The 20,411-nt window shown below is 42.7% G+C and overlaps 1 protein-coding gene across 2 annotated transcripts in view; it reads left to right on the top strand.

Annotated features, from left to right (window-relative positions):
* LOC135550205 (LHFPL tetraspan subfamily member 6 protein) overlaps positions 1 to 19,990 on the top strand; it is a 57,141-nt gene extending 37,151 nt beyond the window's left edge. For both annotated transcript variants that reach the window (XM_064980803.1, XM_064980802.1), the window contains exons 3-4: positions 18,763 to 18,861; positions 19,033 to 19,990. In XM_064980803.1, the coding sequence (XP_064836875.1) occupies positions 18,763 to 18,861; positions 19,033 to 19,151 (218 nt within the window). In that variant the 3' untranslated portion in view covers positions 19,152 to 19,990. The remainder of the gene's footprint in view (positions 1 to 18,762; positions 18,862 to 19,032) is intronic.
* The last annotated feature ends 421 nt before the right edge of the window (positions 19,991 to 20,411 follow it).

The following is a 20,411-nucleotide window of genomic DNA, read 5'->3' as shown; positions in this document are numbered from 1 at the left end:
AGTCAGCACAAGAACTGTTCGTCGGGAGCTTCATAAAGTGGGTTTCCATGGCCGAGCAGCCGCACACAAGCCTAAGATCACCATGCGTAATGCCAAGCATTGGCTGGAGTGGTGTAAAGTTCACTGCCATTGGGCTTTGGAGCAGTGGAAACTAATTTTCTGGAGTGATGAATCACGCTTCAACGATCTGGCAGTCTGACGGACATCTGGGTTTGGTTGATGCCAGGAGAACTCTACCTACCCGAATGCATAGTGCCAACTGTAAAGTTTGGTGGAGGAGGAATAATGGCCTAGGGTTGTTTTTCATGGTTGGGGCTAGGTCCTTTAGTTCCAGTGAGGGGAAATTGTAACGCGACTGCATACGATGAAATCCTAAGCGATTATGTTTCCAACTTTATGTCAACAGTTTGGGGAAGGCTCTTTCATGTTTCAGCATGACAGTCCCCCCATGCACAAATGCAGATCCACACAGAAATGGTGTCAAGATCGGTGTGGAAGAACTTGACTGGCCTCCACAGAACCCTGACCTCAACCCCATCGAACACCTTTGAGATGAATTGGAACACCGACTGCAAGCCAGGCCTAATCGCCCAACGTCAGTGCCCGATCTCACTCTAATGCTCGTGGCTGAATGGAAGCAAGTCCCTGTAACAATGTTCCAACATCTAGTGGAAAGCCGTCCCAAACGAGTGGAGGCTGTTATAGCAGCAAAGGGGGGACCAACTCCATATTAATATCCATGATTTTGGAATGAAATGTTCGACAAGCAGGTGTCCACATTGTATGTCAGCATTTGCTTCATTGAGTCCTGTAATCAATGAGACTTTTCTCACATCTGCAGGCTTCCCCACTCTTCACCTTTTTACCAATGTGTTTCTAGTTGTGGTTCTTTTGGCTCCACTAGCTACATTACAAGTTAGAGCTTGAGTGAGTCCAGATGTTTCAGATGGGTTTTTTAAGACAAAGAGAGCACTGTCCCCCCATACAGAGAAGGCCAAGCTACTTTCTAGGTGTGGTGCTTTTGGCTGCACCACCTCGTGTGTTGGAGCTCAAGTATGTCCAGATGTGGGTTTCTATAGGTACTAGTGGTGAATTAAAACATTGTCCCCTATCATATTCCTGTACCAGAGATCCTGGCTGTAAGAATCCTTCATGTCTAGTATGGGTAACTCTATCTGCTGTTCAGTGCTCACTGGAGACACACTGTAAACTGAGTTTACAAAACATTAAGAACACCTTCCTAATATTGATTTGCACCCATTTTTTGCCCTCCGAACAGCCTCAATTAGTTGAGGAATGGACTCTACAAGGTGTTGAAATCGTTCAACAGGGATATTGGCCCATCTTAATTGTGTCAAGGCTTAAAAATCCTTCTTTTAACCTGTCTCTACCTCTTCATTTACACTGACTGAAGTGGATGTAACAAGTGACATCAATAAGGGATCATAGCTTTCACCTGGATTCACCTGGTCAGTCTATGAAAGAACAGGTGTTCATAATGTTTTGTACACTCAGTGTATACAGACTTCACAGAGAGACATAAAACAGAAAGACATACAAAGATGTCAGAAAGACTGTGTTCTGTTCACGGAGGCCGTCATATTCATAGTCATATTCCCTTTCTGAGAGGAAAGCTTTATTTCTGTGGTATTCTAAGGGAGAGAGTGAGTGGTCTTTTGCAAAATCATTTTAATCACAACATTTTTGTGGTGGGCTACTTACCTCTCTCTCACACACTCACCTCATTATGCAGGTATAGCTACAGTACTGTCTATATTTACAGAAATATACACAGAAGGTGCTTACACTCAATTTCAGGGGGAGGCAGTTGGTGGATTATGTCAAATCCTGACTTGGTTTAAAACTGCAAAGCAGTAGTGAATTTATCACAATATTTTTCCTTACGTTACTTTGCAGCAATGTCGGGATTCTTAAGATAGAAGCAGGGAAGATTGTGATATCCAAGTCATGACTAACATAAATGCACTTTCACTACGTTTTATTATCAAGACTATTGACTATTGAATACAGTCAATAATACAAGAGTCAAATCACATAGGGTGTCTCATCAGATATCAACAAGCTAGAGCCAACTCACATCAAGCATCTCCAATCCAAAGTTAAATCTAGAATTGGCTTCCTATTTCGCAACAAAGCATCCTTTCTCTCATGCTGCCAAACATACCCTTGTAAAACTGACCATCCTACACATCCTCGAATACGGCGATGTCATTTACAAAATAGCCTCCAATACCCTACTCAATAAATTGGATGCAGTCTATCACAATGCCATCCGTTTTGTCACCAAAGCCCCATATACTACCCACCACTGTGACCTGTAGGCTCTCGTTGGCTGGCCCTCGCTTCATACTCGTTGCCAAACCCACTGGCTCCAGATCATCTACAAGACCCTGCTAGGTAAAGTCCCCCCTTATCTCAGGTCGCTGGTCACCATAGCAGCACCCACCTGTAGCACGCGCTCCAGCAGGTAAATCTCTCTGGTCACCCCCAAAACCAATTCTTCCTTTGGCCGCCTCTACTTCCAGTTCTCTACTGCCAATGACTGGAACGAACTACAAAAATCTCTGAAACTGGAAACACTTATCTCCCTCACTAGCTTTAAGCACCAGCTGTCAGAGCAGCTCACAGATTACTGCACCTCTACATAGCCCATCTATAATTTAGCCCAAACAACTACCTCTCCCCCTACTGTATTTATTTTGCTCCTTTGCACCCCATTATATCTATCTCTACTTTGCACATTCTTCCACTGCAAATCTACCATTCCAGTGTTTTACTTGCTATATTGTATTTACTTCACCACCATGGCCTTTTTTTGCCTTTACCTCCCCTATCTCACCTCATTTGCTCACATTATATATAGACTTATTTTTCTACTGTATTATTGACGGTATGTTTGTTTTTACTCCATGTGTAACTCTGTGTTGTTGTATGTGTCGAACTGCTTTGCTTTATCTTGGCCAGGTCGCAATTGTAAATGAGAACTTGTTCTCAACTTGCCTACCTGGTTAAATAAAACAAACAAAATCTGTGGAAAGAGCAAAAGTAGAACAAAGATATAAGTGCAAACCGATAATTCGTCTCATTCAATATAAGTTAACAACTAAAACAATGACATGAGCTCTGTCCCAATTAATCTCTGCTCAACTCCTCACTTCCTCTACTTGCATCCTTCTCAAAACCCATTGGAGGAGGTCTGAGGCGAGGAACCTTGGGTCGTCTTTAAAAAGCACAAATGAGCTAACACGGTTGAGCTAACATAGGCTAATGTGATTAGCATGAGGTTGTAAGAAACAAAACTTCTCAGGACATATATCTGATATGGGCAGAAAGCTTATATTCTTCTTAATCTAACTGCACTGTCAAATGTACTGTAGCTATTACAGTGAAAGAATACCATGCTATTGTTTGAGGAGAGTGCACAGTTATGAAAATGTATGAATAAACCAATTAGGCTCATTTGGGAAGTCTTGATACAACATTTTGAACAGAACGCAATGGTTCATTGGATCAGTATAAAACTTTGCACATACACTGCTGCCATCTAGTGGCCAAAATCTAAATTTCACCTGGGCTGGAATAATACATTGTGGCCTTTCTCTTGCATTTCAATGATGATGGTACAAAAAAAATGTTTGGTTTTTCTTTGTATTGTCTTTTACCAGATATAATGTGTTATATTCTCTTGCATTCCTTTCACATTTCCACAAACTTCAAAGTGTTTTCTTTCAAATAGTATCAAGAATATGCATATCCTTGCTTCGGCTTAGGCTATAAAAAGGGGTAGAAGAAGAGATGTTTTTCTGTTACCGCTTTGACCAGAGGCTCTACATTCATGCAGCAATGCAGTTCTACTCACTCAAAGTCCCAAATCCAAGATGGCATAGCAGTGAAGACATGTTTGTTTTGTCCTCTCGTGTACTTTTGTATTTTTTGTATAAATATATATATATATATATATCAATTTATTTTCAATCTCTTCTCGATTTTTTTATTCGATTATACCTGCTTCACCCAATGTGATACGGAATCACATTCAAGAATCTCCAGAAGCTAACCAGCTAATTAGCTACAAGCTATTTAGTCATTGTTAGCGGCTTTTACCTTCTTTTACCTGGACAATACTCGCCTGTCTACCAATATCGCTTGTTTACCAATATCGGACTGTCTCTCCACAACAACGCCGGATTCCTGCCGTAATCCCTGGACCACTACTTCTGATCTTCACAGCTAGCTTGCAGCTAGCTAGCTCGCAGCTTGCAGCTGGCTAGCTCACAGCTGGCTAGCTCACAGCTAGTTAGCTCACAGCTAGTTAGCTCACAGCTGGCTAGCTCACAGCTAGTTAGCTCACAGCTAGTTAGCTCACAGCTAGTTAGCTCACAGCTAGTTTTCACTCACCATGGCACCTAGTACCGAAGCTATTCCCTGAGGCCCACCTCCCGGCCTACTCAGCTGTTCACCCGAACCCCACTCATTCACGGCTAGAGCCCAAAACTCCACCGGATCCTTGCTGTAAACTCTGGACCTTGGCACCGGATCACCGCTGCTACCGATTGGATATAGTGGCTGACGCCACTGCCACGAAGCTAGCACCAGTTAGCTGTGAGCCAGGCACATCTCCCGGCTAGCAAACTAAATTCCACAATACCTCTTTCGCCATCTGGCTTGGATTCTCTGTCGACATCGCGCCCCGCCGTACCACCACGACTGGTCTGCCGACGAATACTCCATCCGCTGTGCCTTCATCCGGCCTCTGTCGGAGCAGACGCTACTAACTTTAAACGCTGTGTCGCTAGCGTAGTGGGGCTCCCCTGTTCCATCTACTGCTGCCCCCTGGACACTATGATCACTTGGCTACATAGCTGATGCCTACTGGACTGTCCATTAATCACGGTACTCCATTCCGTTTATTTATTTTATATCTGTCGGCCCAAGCCTCGAACTCAGACTCTGTGTGTAGTTAATCCGACCCTCTCTGCCTAGTCATCGCCATTTTACCTGCTGTTGTTGTGTTAGCTGATTAGCTGTTGCTGTCTCACCTGTTGTTTTAGCTAGCTCTCCCAATCAACACCTGTGATTACTTTTTGCCTCGCTGTATTTCTCTCTCAAATGTCAACATGCCTTGTTTACTGTTCTTCAGGTTAGTTATCATTGTTTTTGTTTACAATGGACCACCTAGTTCCACTCTTCATACCTCTGATACCTCCTTTGTCCCACCTCCCACACATGCGGTGACTTCAACCATTACAAACAGCATGTCCAGAGATACAACCTCTCTTATCATCACCCAGTGCCTGGGCTTACCTCCACTGTACCCGCACCCCACCATACCCCTATCTGCGCATTATGCCCTGAATATATTCTACCACGCCCAGAAATCTGCTCCTTTTATTCTTTGTCCCCAACGCTCTAGGCGACCAGTTTTGATAGCCTTTAGCCGCACCCTCATTCTACTCCTCCTCTGTTCCGCGGATGATGTGGAGGTAAACCCAGGCCCTGCATGTCCCCAGGCACCCTCATTTGTTGACTTCTGTGATCGAAAAAGCCTTGGATTCATGCATGTCAATATCAGAAGCTCATTTTACCTGCTGCTTTAGCACACTCTGCCAATCCTGATGTCCTCGCTGTGTCTGAATCCTGGCTTAGGAAGGCCACCAAAAATTCTGAGATTTCCATACCCAACTATAACATTTTCCGTCAAGATAGAACTGCCAAAGGGGGAGGAGTTGCAGTCTACTGCAGAGATAGCCTGCAAAGTAATGTCATACTTTCCAGGTCCATACCCAAACAGTTCGAACTTATAATTTTAAAAATGAATCTCTCCAGAAATATATCTCTCACTGTTGCCGCCTGCTACCGACCCCCCCTGGACACCATTTGTGAATTGATCGGGCCCATCTAGCTTCAGAGTTTGTTCTGTTAGGTGACCTAAACTGGGATATGCTTAACACCCCGGCAGTCCTACAATCTAAGCTAGATGCCCTCAATCTCACACAAATCATCAAGGAACCCACCAGGTACAACCCTAAATCTGTAAACAAGGGCACTCTCACAGACGTTATCCTGACCAACTGGCCCTCCAAATACACCTCCGCTGTCTTCAATCAGGATCTCAGCGATCACTGCCTCATTGCCTGTATCCGCTACGGGTCCGCAGTCAAACGACCACCCCTAATCACTGTCAAACGCTCCCAAAAACACTTCTGCGAGCAGGCATTTCTAATCGACCTGGCCCGGGTATCCTGGAAGGATATTGACCTCATCCCGTCAGTTGAGGATGCCTGGTCGTTCTTTAAAAGTAACTTCCTCATCATCTTAGATAAGCATGCTCCGTTCAAAAAATGCAGAACTAAGAACAGATTTAGCCCCTGGTTCACTCCGGACCTGACTGCCCTCGACCAGCACAAAAACATTCTGTGGCGGACTGCAATAGCATCTAATATTCCCCGCGATATGAAACTGTTCAGGGAAGTCAGGAACCAATACACGCAGTCAGTCAGGAAAGCAAAGGCCAGCTTTTTCAAGTAGAAATTTGCTTCCTGTAGCTTTAACTCCAAAAAGTTCTGGGACACTGTAAAGTCCATGGAGAACAAGAGCACCTCCTCCCAGCTGCCCACTGCACTGAGGCTAGGTAACACGGTCACCACCGATAAATACATGATAATCGAAAACTTCAACAAGCGTTTCTGAACGGCTGGCCATGCCTTCCTCCTGGCTACTCCAACCTCGGCCAACAGCTCCACCCCCCACCCTGCAGCTACTCGCCCAAACCTCCCCAGCTTCTCCTTTACTCAAATCCAGATAGCAGATGTTCTGAAAGAGCTGCAATACCTGCACCCATACAAATCAGCTGGGCTTGACAACTGGATCTATTTCTGAAACTATCTGCCACCATTGTCGCAACCCCTATTACCAGCCTGTTCAACCTCTCTTTCATATCGTCTGAGATCCCCAAGGACTGGAAACGTCATCTCAAAGGGGAGACACTGGATGCAAACTGTTACAGACCTATATCCATCCTGCCCTGCCTATCTAAGGTCTTCGAAAGCCAAGTCAGCAAACTGGATGCAGCAATCTTTTCTGAGCCGGTCAGTGCCACGCTAAATCCGATATCATAACCACCATTGACTTACTGTAATCGACCTGGCTTTCACTCTTCAATCACCATATTCACCCACCTAATGACTGCCTTGCCTGGTTCTCCAACTACTTTGCAGACAGAGTTCAGTGTGTCAAATCGGAGGGCATGTTGTCCGGTCCTCTGGCAGTCTCTATGGGGGGCCACAGGTTTCAATTTTCTCTGTATATATCAATGATGTTGCTCTTGCTGCGGGCGATTCCCTTATCCACCTCTATGCAGACGACACCATTCTGTATACTTCTGGCTCTTCCTTGGCCACTGTGCTATCTAACCTCCAAACGAGCTTCAATGCCATACAACACTCCTTCCGTGGCCTCCAACTGCTCTTAAACGTTAGTAAAACCAAATATGCTTTTCAACCGTTCGCTGCCTGCACCCGCACGCCCGACTAGCATCACCACCCTGGATGGTTCCGACCTAGCCAGACCCACTGGCTCCAGGTCATCTACAACTGGCTCCAGGTCATCTACAAGTCTACAAGTCCGCCTTATCTCAGTTCACTGGTCACGATGGCAACACCCACCCGTAGCACGCGCTCCAGCAGGTGTATCTCACTGATCAACCCTAAAGCCAACACCTCATTTGACCGCCTTTCCTTCCAGTTCTCTGCTGCCTGTGACTGGAATGAATTGCAAAAATCGTTGAAGTTGGAGACTTTTATCTCCCTCACCAACTTTAAACATCTGCTATCTGAGCAGCTAACCGATCGCTGCAGCTGTACATAGTCCATCGGTAAATAGCCCACCCAATTTACCTACTTCATCCCCATTCTGTTTTTATTTATTTACTTTTCTGCTCTTTTGCACACCAGTATCTCTACCTGCACATGACCATCTGATCATTTATCACTCCAGTGTTAATCTGCTAAATTGTAATTATTCGCCTACCTCATGCCTTTTGCACACAATGTACATAGACTCTTTAAATATATTTAAATATATATATATATATATATATATATATTCTACTGTGTTATTGACTTGTTTATTGTTTACTCCATGTGTAACTCTGTGTTGCTGTCTGTTCACACTGCTATACTTTATCTTGGCCAGGTCGCAGTTGTAAATGAGAACTTGTTCTCAACTAGCCTCCCTGGTTAAATAAAGGTCACCTTTAAAATAAAATAAAAAATAAAAAAATCACTCCCATATAGAAATGGGTAAAACAATCACTTCAACATAACAAAGACAAGGAATTGTAGGTCAGTGGCACTAGAATTCCACACTTGACCTTTTCAGCAGAAAGACAATTCTGTTGTGACGTGAGCAAGCAGGTGTGGAGTTGAGGCCTCACCTGTCTAATCTAAAGGGTGTGTGTTCTGCTCTGTGAATGGAACAAATTATGTTTTTGCGGCTGACAATAGATCTCCCTCCCTCACCCCCCCTCCCTCTCCCAATGGGGTGAGGTCACCAGGTTCTGAGACAATAGCAAGGTAAGACGTGAGCTGTTTTGACTGTTCCAGGTCAGCATGAGGTTAAGGTTGGGTAACAGTGAAAGGTTGCTTCAGCTCCTCTGTGCCCTCCAAATTGTAATGACTTCATGCCCTGTTGGGCTGTTCAGTTAGCACAAACACTAAGGTTATTGTTGGTGAGCCATCTGAAGTGGGCTGCATTAACAACATGTTGTTATTGTGAATTCGGAGAGAACACGATTGTGTTGTTATTGTGAAAGTCACCTCAGTTCTGCTGAATGTATATAATGTCACTAATCAAAACAGGCTGGAATTGGAATCCCCAAAGGGAGTTGCTAAGCAGTTAAAATACACTAATAATGTCGCTGTGTATCTTATTCCATTAAGACAAGGTCCTCTTCCTGTATCCAAAAATAGCACTTGGCAGCTTCATAAAAGGGCAACATCAGAGCAGCTATGACGGCATATCAGTTCTTTATTTAAGCTGATTCATACAGTAACCAGATGGCTGTCAGAGAAATGTTATAGCGTAACTACAGTAGTGCCGTTAGGGGCCCTCGGGGTTCTGTGTGAGCAATATTGTGCACTTGTTCTGTAATAATTTTGTCAAGATTCGCTTAAGCAGCTGCATGATCTATTTTAGGGAAGCAAAATCTTCAAAGTGGTTCCATTGGCACTGGTATTCCTGACAGATCTTATCTACTACAGCCTGATAAATTGCAAGTAAAGTTGAGGATTTTGTATGCATTTGGCATATTCATATCAGGTAGAGGAAATAATGAAAAAGGTTCTCCTTTGAAGATTATTTCCAACCAAATTTGGAGCACTATCCTTTTCCAACCATTATAAACTCAGCAAAAAAAGAAACGTCCTCTCACTGTCAACTGTATTTATTTTCATCAATTAACGTGTAAATATTTGTATGAACATAACAAGATTCTACAACTGAGACATAAACTGAACAAGTTCCACAGACATGTGTCCCTGAACACTGGGGGTTCAAAATCAAAAGTAATAGTCAGTATCTGGTGTGGCCACAAGCTGCATTAAGTACTGCAGTGCATCTCCTCCTCATGGACTGCATCAGATTTGCCAGTTCTTGCTGTCAGATGTTACCCCACTCTTCCACCAAGGCACTTGCTAGTTCCTGGACATTTCTGGGGGGGAATGGCCCAAGCCCTCACCCTCCGATCCAACAGGTCCCAGACGTGCTCAATGGGATTGAGATCCGGGCTCTTCCCTGGCCATGGCAGAACACTGACATTCCTGTCTTTCAGGAAATCACGCACAGAACGAACAGTATGGATGGTGGCATTGTCATTCTGGAGGGTCATGTCAGGATGAGCCTGCAGGAAGGGTACCACATGAGGGAGGAGGATGTCTTGCCTGTAATGAACAGCGTTGAGATTGCCTGCAATAACAACAAGCTCAGTCCGATGATGCTGTGACACACCGCCCCAGATCATGACGGACCCTCCACCACCAAATCAATTCTGCTCCAGAGTACAGGCCTCGTGTGTAACGCTCACTCCTTCGACGATAAACGCGAATCCGACCATCACCCCTGTTGAGACAAAACCACGACTTGTCAGTGAAGAGCACTTTTTGCCAGTCCTGTCTGGTCCAGCCAGTCCTGTCTTTGTTTGAAGGTCCTGTCTGGGTTTGTGCCCATAGGCGATGTTGTTGCCAGTGATGTCTGGTGAGGACCTGCCTTACAACAGTCCAGCCTCTCTCAGCCTATTGCGGACAGTCTGAGCACTGATGGAGGGATTGTGCATTCCTGGTGTAACTCGGGCAGTTGTTGTTGCCATCCTCTACCTGTCCCGCAGGTATGATGTTCGGATGTCCTGATCCTGTGCAGGTTTTGTTACACATGGTCTGCCACTGCGAGGACGATCAGCTGTCCCTCCTGTCTCCCTGTAGCGCTGTCTTAGGCATCTCACAGTACGGACATTGCAATTTATTGCCCCGGCCACATCTGCATTCCCAAGGCACGTTCACGCAGATGAGCAGGGACCCTGAGCATCTTTCTTTTGGTGTTTTTCAGAGTCAGTAGAAAGGTGTCTGTAGTGTCCTACATTTGTAAGCTGTTAGTGTCTTAATGACCGTTCCACAGGTACATGTTCATTAATTGTTTATGGTTCGTTGAACAAGCATGGGAAACAATGTTTTAAACCTTTACAATGAATTTCTGTGAAGTTATTTAGATTTTTACTAATTATCTTTGAAAGACAGGGCAGTTTCTTTTTTGCTGAGTTTAGAATCCATTTTGCTCTTGATGTTCAGCTAAACTATTTTTCCCCAGACAGAATTGTGGGGTTTGTGTTTTCCTTCCCAACTTTCCAGCCCTTGGCCCAACCTCATTCCATGTCTCCCCATGGTCTCTTCTCCTAGAGTGAAAAGAAGGTTGTGGGAAACACTATAATACACTCGTTGCTGCAGGCAATGCCAATAGACAATGACAGTTGACCTTTAATTGGTGTTTTAGAAAGTCTTCAAAGATGAAGTCTTCAAAAATGAATCAGACAACGATAGATTGGTTGTGGGAAATTACTTTTGCAGCGATGTAGCAAAGCTGAAATGTGTCAGACACTGAGGATGGAAAAGTCTTACCATAATCACGGTAAATTAGCCCAACTATTATAATCCTTATCCCTTTAGCTAATTTCCTCATTGTTCTCCCCCACATGCTCTCAAAGGCATATCCTTGTTTTGTTATTATCGTTCCCATTGCTGTGCTTAATGCAAACACTGTATCATTCCCTTATCTTTGAGAGGGCTAAAGAAGAATGTAGAAAGTTGAGTCAGAGTTCATGCTGTGTGAAAATATTCTCTTGTTATATGGTGAAAAGGTTAGCTCGTGTCAAGTTGTTAATAGTTCAAGTTGTACAGTGTATAGCTGTATTGAGTAACAAATAATGATCTTTCCCCACTCTGCATTGCTCACTGCATACTATGCATACAATTAGTCTTGTGAGTGGAGTAGGCCTGTTTGGGTGAGTTTTACGAGAGGAGGGCGGTGTGAAAGATGCTTCTACATCTGCTTCTACATGTGAGCAAGACAAAGGAGCTGATTGTGAACTATAGGAAAAGGAGAGCCAAACAGGCCCCCATTAACATTGACGGGCGTGTTTGGCCCCCGGACCATGACCCGTGGAGCGGGTCAAGAGTTTCAAGTTCCTTATCCATATCACCAACAAACTATCATGGTCCAAACACACCAAGACAGTTGTGAAGAGGAGACTGAAAAGATTTGGTATGGATCCCCAGATCCTCAAAAGGTTCTACAGCTGCACCATCGAAAGCATCCTGACAGGTTGCATTACCGCATGGTATGGCAAATGCTCGGCATCTGACCATAAGGCGCTACAGAGGGTAGTGCGTACGGCCCAGTACATCACTGGGGCCAAGCTTCCTGACATCCAGGACCTATATACTAGGCGGTGTCAGAGGAAGGCCCAAACAATTGTCAGACTCCCGTCACCCAAGTCATAGACTGTTCCCTCTGTTACCGCACAGCAAGCGCTACCGGAGCACCAAGTCTAGGACCAAAAGGCTCCTTAACAGCTTCTACCCCCAAGCCATGAGACTGCTGAACAACTAATCTAATAAAATGGCCACCCGGACTATTTACATTGACACCCTCCCCCCACTCGCTGTTTATTATCTATGAATAATCACTTTACAAATTACCTCGATTAACCTGTACCCCCGCACATTGACTCAGTACCGTAACCCCCTGCATATAGCCTCGTTATTGTTATGTACATTACTTACTTACTTACTTTTTGACTTTTTAGTTTATTTAGTAAATATTTAATTAAATCTATTTCTTAAACTGCATTGTTGGTTAAGGGCTTGCTAGTAAATATTTCACATTTCACTTGTATTGGACACATGTGACATAACATTTGATTTGATTTTACGTGTACTTGCTGTTTGGGGTTTTAGGCTGAGTTTCTGTATAGCACTTTGTGACATATTCTAATGTAAAAAGGGCTTTATAAATAAATGTGACAGATTGATTGAAAGTACATAGTCCTAGCATTCACACAGAAATGGCCTGCATGTTTTCTTTAAAGTATTGAGAGACGGGATTCTCTAGTGATGACCTGAAGGTCTTGTGCCGAATACTCTGCAAGTATCAGGTGGAGTCGGTGGTCTACGGTAGTGTTTTAAACGCAGTAGTGTGCCGTGGTTCTGGGGCCTGGGCCTTCAGTGATGTCCTACACAGTCCCACCCAAATTAATCCACCTCTTATTACCATCATTATGATGCCATGGCTCTAGACACTATACATTTAGACAGAAACGCAGTATAACCAGGCGTTGCGTCACCTTGAAATTGACATTTTTATTCAGAGAATTGCAGGGGAAGAGTACAATACCTTTTCATTGTGCAGCTTCGTTGCCCTGCGCGCTTGTTCGTTGAGCTGTAGATCCACTCGGGTGTCCCCAGAAGTTTTCAAAAGCACCATTGTTTGTAAGTGCCCAGCCGTACTTTGGTGTCTCGTTGCTGCCTTGGTTAGACAACTCAGGTTTGCAAAGCCAGTGTGGCTCCAAACACCAAATCGATCACTTGCAAATAATAGGCATTCCCAGCAGTACAGTTTGCAGTGCTTCTCGGAGCACTGTCTTTGTAGCGTCGGCTTTGTAGCGTCGGCGTCTACCTCTCCTGACAATGTCTAACTTTTCTTGAAAAGTTTGTCTTGAGAATGGCGTTAGAATTATATCCTCGACCAAATCGATATCTTCTCCTTCCACCACTGTGGGTTGAAAAAACAGTTTAGTAGTACGCAAATTAATTTGTTGATCAATTTCAGTTTCCTAGTTCTGAGACCTGCCCATATAGGACCTGCCTCTCAATATTGGTAATCCAATCAAAAGACGTGCAGGCACTACGCCTGCTAGCTGGCTCCTGTGTAACACTGGAGCCAGCCAGCAGGTGTACAATAGCCAACTCTAAAGCTGATTGGTTGACACTAAATTTTAATTTCCATTCATTTTAAGCTACAAGCACCCACACTGTTGATTCTGAAGGCCTGAGGGCAGATTCTAGACCCCTGGCAACACATGATGGCTGAATATGATTGGATAAAATATCTAACATAAAGACCAGCCCTCCAAATCTCAACCTGGGGCTGGAAGCAATGCAACCAAGAGGAACGCTATGAAATGAAGAGTGTAACTCTTACTCTGGGGAATAATTTAATACATATTTGTGGGAAAATATATTTAAAAAAAAAAAATTATATTCTGATGATGTTTAGGCCAGCAGAGAAGGCCTTTGCTGGCCCTGACGGCCCACCACTGTTTAAACGTCACACAGTTGTCATTCCAGCTGTCTCTGTGTTGTTTGGGGCTCTTGTGTTGATTGAACCGTTTTTAAGGTCCTGTCAAGCTAGTCTTCGACTGCAGAGCCTCTTAACGGTGCGGTGCACCACCTGTTTCTGTAGAGACGTCAAGTTCAGTGAACAGTTTTAAGGTTTGGTTGTGCTGTTGAGCGACTCCTACAGAGGGCTGCCCGACCGCATGCCACCTGTTCTGTAGTGAGATCAGAGAGCTGTCGGTAGGAACTCTCTCTGGGACACAAAAACGGCTCGACGTTTGAATACACTCACTGCAGAGAGGGCAGCTGTTCTAGTGGGTCATCAGGCAGTTCTCCTTCCAATACTCCCCCCCACCCCACCTTTTATTTAACAAGGCAAGGCTATTCTAAGGGGTGCACAGATAATGACTCCACTAAAAGGAATGAACTTGCCAGTTGTGAAAACTGTGAGGTATTGGAAGGAAAATCTGTGGTGAAAATCTGGTCAACATTTCTTCTAAGAGCTAACATAGACATATTGGAAATCTTATAGAAGTCTGAGAGACAAAATGTTGAAGCGTGCGTGCTCTCCTAAAGAGTGGTAGAGCTCAGGACTCTGGCTGGAGTTCTTTACTGTAGTATGCATTTCACCATCCTGATTAGTAGGGTGCTGTAGATAAATGTTTACCAAATCACTCAAAAGTCAGTATAATATTAATTAGACGTGACTCACTTTTCCCTAAACCTTGACACTATGCAGAAACCATTTAATAGGACACCACCACTTTTTAACGTCCTATCATCTCAAGCACTATACCAGTGTCTACATAAGTAAAAACTTAAGTTTTCTATGTTTTGTAAGTCCAAAAGATAAGAAGAGGTCCTAAAAAAATGGTTGATTAATTAAAATAATGAAGTGTCCCTTTTAATATTCTGTGATTGTTATCTGTTCTTGTCACGTTCTGACCATCGTTCTTGTGTGTTTTCCTTGTTTTAGTGTTGGTCGGGACGTGAGCTGGGTGGGCATTCTATGTTGTGTGTCTGGTTTGTCTATTTCTATGTTTGGCCTGATATGGTTCTCAATCAGAGGCAGGTGTTAGTCATTGTCTCTGATTGGGAACCATATTTAGATAGCCTGTTTTTTTGTTGGGTTTTGTGGGTTATTGTTCCTGTCTTTGTTTTTGTGGCACCAGATAGGACTGTTTCGTTTTTTTTTTTTCTCTCTCCTCACGGTTCTTGTTTTGTAGATTGTTGTATTTTCAACTTTATTAAAGATGTACAAAAATAACCATGCTGCATTTTGGTCCGCCTCTCTTTCACCAGAAGAAGTTGTTTTTCCCACTTTGGTTTTGTTATCTGTATTATCTGATGACGTTCACAGACGGACCCTACCTCTCTATTGTATCACCTTGTTCCTTTATGGCATCCCTCAGGGCATAATGACCTATAGGGTCATGTTCAGGGTGTGGTTTATTCCCAGACAGGCATTTCTCTCCTACTACTCTCTCCTGCTCTCATATACTGCCTGTGGACATTTCACAAAGCCTTTTAACCCAGATGAAAATGCCTTGAATGATTTGAGATTCAATTGTAAAGAGTATAAAATGACATACTGGATTTTCTGGGGTTGTATTCATAAGAAATGGAGGGAGACACTTAGGCATGTGTGGAATGTCCATAGAAAGGATTTGATGCATACAGACAAAAGGGGCTTAGAGAAAGACAATGATATAGTGGGCCGGGGCTGGCAGCAAACTAAGAGGATGATTTGAATACAAGACATTGCAATGTATCTATCTATTCATGTGAGAGGTTTCAACTTGTGTCAGCTGGCTGAGTTATATTCAAAAAGTTATTCAGAGGGCTCTTAAATAAAATACCTCTCCCTAAGCTCCCAATGAATTTGCTTTTCAATAAGAGTAAAACATCAATTCTTCTTCTTTTCAGGTCAGGGTTTCAGAATATTCTGAATCAAAGCCATTCCCATGACGATATGCTTTGTTAGATATAGCCTACTACTGGTGGCACTGCATTCATGCGTTCATCTGTAACTTCCTACAACCTCCCGAAAGTAACAGACAGACAGTCAAAGACAAACAGCATATCACCATGCAGACTATCTGTGGTGTTTCTGTGTTTGACTCCAGGCTATAAACCCAGACCCCAGTGTCTGTGTGCCTCCCAAATGGCACCCTATTCTCTATAGGGTGCAATACTTTTAAACCAGAGTACTATGGGCCCTGATCAAAAGTAGTGCACTACATGAGGAATAGGGGGCTATTTGGGACACAGCCCCAAGTCCTCCTGTCACATGCTCCAGTTGCTTGGGCCTCCACTATCATCTCACCGACATCCTCACAACATCACACCTCCAAATCAACACTTTCAGTCTGGTTTAGCTACTACCATCACCGTTAAAAAAAATTACACAGTCAGTTAGAGGGACATTTACTGCACATAAAGTGAGACACAGTGGTGTCCAACTTTTCACACATTTTGAAAAGGAAGTAGCTCTAGCATTTCACAAAAACAATCCTGACACCTTTCATGTGGTAAAGCAATAAGCTACAGCTGGCAGGATCATGCACAGTTCAGTGCCTTCAGAAAGTATCCACATCCCTGGACTTATTTCCACATTTTGTTGTGTTACAGCCTGAATTTAAAATGGATTAAATTGAGATTTATTTTTTGACTGGCCCACACACACCATATTGGAATTATGTTTTAGGATTTTTTTTTAAACAAATGATTTAAAAATGAAAAGCTGAAATGTCTTGAGTCAATAAGTAGTCAACCCCTTTGTTATGGCAAGCCTAAATACGTTCAAGAGTAACAATTTGTGTAACAAGTCACATAAGTAGCATGGACTGACTCTGTGTGCAATAATAGTGCTTGACATCATTTTTGAATAACTACCTCATCTCTGCACCTCACACATACAGTTATCTGTAAAGTTGAGCAGTGAATTTCAAACATAGATTCAACCACAAAGACCAGGGACGTTTTCCGATGCCTCGCAAAGAAGGACACCTATTTGTAGATGGTTTAAAAAAACAAAAGAAAACAGACATTGAATATCCCTTTGAGCATGGTGAAGTTATTAATTACATTTTGGATTGTGTATCAATAAATCCAGTCACTACAAAGATACAGGTGTCCTTCCTAACTCAGTTGCCAGAGGGGAAGAAAAATGCTCATGGATTTCACCATGAGGCCAATGGTGACTTTAAAACAGTTACAGAGTTCAACGACTGTGATAGGAGAAAACTGAGGATGGATCAACAAGATTGTAGTTATTTCAAAATAATAACCAAATTGAGAGAGTGAAAAGAAGGAAGCTTGTACAGAACAAAAATATTCCAAAACATGCATCCGGTTGGCAACAAGGCACAAAAGTAATACTGCATACAATGTGGCAAAGAATTAACATTTTGTCCTGAATACAAAGTGTTATGTGTAGAGCAAAACCTAATATAACACATTACTGAAAACAACTCACACAATTTTCAAGCATAGGGATGGCTGCATCATGTTATGGCTATGCTTGTAATCGTTAAGGACTGAGTAGTTTTTCAGGATAAAAAATAAATTTAATGGAGCTAAGCACAGGCAAAATCCTAAATGCTTTCCACTAGACACTGGGAGATGATTTCACCTTTCAACAGTACAATAACCTAAAACACAAGGCCATATCTACACTGGAGTTCCTTACCAAGACTGTGAATGAATTAAATCTGCTTTGAAATCTATGGCAAGACTTAAATGTCTGTCTAGCAATGATTAACAACCAATTTGACAATTATTATACAATCCAGGTGTGGAAAGCTCTTACAGACTTACTCAAAAAGACATACAACTGTAATCGTTACCAAAGGTGAGTCTAACGTGTATTAACTCAGGGGGTACTTAATACTTAAGTAATCAAGAGATGTTTTATTTTTCATGATTTTTTTTTTGAATTTCTCTTCCACTTTGACATAACTTTTTTTTGTGTAGATCGTTGACAAGAAATTACTAAATCACAACAAAATGTTGAAATGTTGAAAAAGCACCAATATGTCAGAGGAAACACTGTTCAACTGACAACCGAAGTCAGCTTTCAGGCAACTGGCCTACCACAAGGAGTCGCTAGAGCGCGATGAGCCAATCAAAGCCCTCCCTGTCAAACCCTCTGATAACTCGGACGACGCTGGTCCAATTGTGCGCCGTCCTATGGTACTCGCAGTCACGGCAGGTTGTGACACAGGGATCGAACCCCAGGCTGTAGTGACGCCGTAACACTGCGATGCAGTGCCTTAAACAGTACATTATTTACCATTCGTTGCTGTTGGGCAAAACATAATCTGAAACACAACCAAAATAAACTGCAAATGCATTCAGCAAGTTTGTTGAGTCGCAAGCTTGATGAGGTCATTGCGTGCTTAGAATATGGGACCAAATTATAAATTTAATACTATAAGTGAATTAGTCCAAATCCTTATGACAACTTCAAATGTGGGGACTAGATAAATAAAATGCATTCATTTGTAGATGGTAAAACAGATATGTATGAAAATTCCCTCAAATAAAAGGTGACGTTCTCTACTGCTTCCTCATATAACACATTTGATCTCAAATCCAAAATGCTGGAGTAAAAGTGTTGCCTTCACTGCCCACATAAATATGTTGGGAAGTGTTCGTTGGCTCTTGATGAAAGTGCCATCTCAGGAAATCATGTGACATAGTGGAACGTGTTATCTTTTTAACTGAAGTGGTTTTGAATAATGCAAGCTGCACTATTCACTGTATGATGGGTTTGTTATGACATAGCTTAGCACATGCTCTCTCTCACTTTCTCTCTCTCTCTCTCTCTCTCTCTCTCTCTCTCTCTCTCTCTGTACAGCGTTGCTGATTGGGTCAGGGTGTGCACTCTACCCTCTAGGTTGGGACAGTGAGGAAGTCCGACAGACATGCAGCAACAGATCCAACCAGTTTGAGCTTGGTACGGGTCAAACATCTACACACAGTCACATCCACACAACATCATCATATTCAAGTCACATGTTGATAATCAACAAGTCATTCAATTTGATCACAGCTCATATTATGCTATGTTAGCTCTGATTTTAATTCACTGTTTGTGTCTCCTGTCTGTGTCTGTCTCTGTATCCAGGTTCTTGTGAGATTGGCTGGGCGTTCTACTGCACAGGAGCAGGGGCAGCAGCAGCCATGATGTTATGTACCTGGATGGCCTGCTTTGCTGGGAAGAGACGGAAGCAGTACCCGTACTGATGGCATCAAGGCAGGACGGCCATGATGACAACTTGAAACAACACTTGTCATCACCAAACATTTGAGACTCAGAGCAAGGGAGAATATCAGGGGGACAGAGTCTGTATGCTAGCTATGCACTCTGTCATAAGTGAAAAGTAAATGAGCAGACCACCTTGTGCTGTATTTGATGCTGCAGTAGAAAGCAATACACAACACACGTAATGAGACACTCCATCGTTCTGCAGAGCACTTCAAAGAGTGGAGTCTACATACTTGGTTGTCATTGACAGCAAGAGCAACAACATGTGTTTCCATCTCTCCATTCTATTTTCCATGTTTTGTTTGGTTGCTCCTCTATTCCCCCTCTAATCTGTCGTGTTCCAGTCCCTGTACTATAACTCTTCATCGTAACTGAAGTAATGGCACAATCCTGTGGTAAAGAGAAATTACTCTACTTTTGATGTTACTTTGTTATTGTGAGTATTTTATATTCTGTATTTAATGACTATGTTATGTGTCCCCACATTGGCTTAGTGTTGCCTTAAATATATAAACCTTTACTGGTAACTTGCAATAATTTTTAACTGTTTTAATGTCTATTTACAGTATATCTATAAACAGGGACTATTGAAGTCCCTAACCATGTATATCTGTCAAATATGAATGATGTATGTTTTTGTGTATTACGTTTATTGTATTATAATAACATATTCGCACCTTTTTGTATGAAATACTATGTCTAATTTGACTTGGTTTTGTAAATACATTGTAAATAAATATTGTTACTTTGAAGTCTTAATTAACAAATAAAACGTTCAGCAGTGGAGAAGTTGTAGTTCCACTGTAGCGCCATTTAATCTGTATTGAATCACTTGGCATGAGCCTATTACTCTTTCTTAAAACTGTAACAGCTATGTTGGTGATTATGGTGATTCATATGCTCGGTTAATCCTGGTTAAAATGATCTGTCATGTTTGTCTTTATTGATGATAGCCAGCTCTAACAACATTCAGTGGCTGTTATGAGCTCTGTTGGGAGTTTAGGCTTTACTGTGAACAGCAGGAAGAGAGGTGAATGGACCATTCAGCAGATGCTGCTGGAGGTAAATCATTAGTAAGGGTTAACACACACCTCTTCACTAGTCCCACAAACCACTGCTCATGCTCTTTGCAATACACCTGGCTATTTAGTGAAAAGTCAACAGTAAATTGGGGGTTAAGTCATTTTCACAGATGGTTTTAAAAGTGTTCTATATCACCAAACTGAGAGTGTGATGTC

This window comes from Oncorhynchus masou, chromosome 12 (assembly GCF_036934945.1).
Source record: "Oncorhynchus masou masou isolate Uvic2021 chromosome 12, UVic_Omas_1.1, whole genome shotgun sequence".
Classification (NCBI taxonomy): domain Eukaryota; kingdom Metazoa; phylum Chordata; class Actinopteri; order Salmoniformes; family Salmonidae; genus Oncorhynchus; species Oncorhynchus masou.
This window is presented reverse-complemented; position numbering and strand designations above follow the sequence as displayed.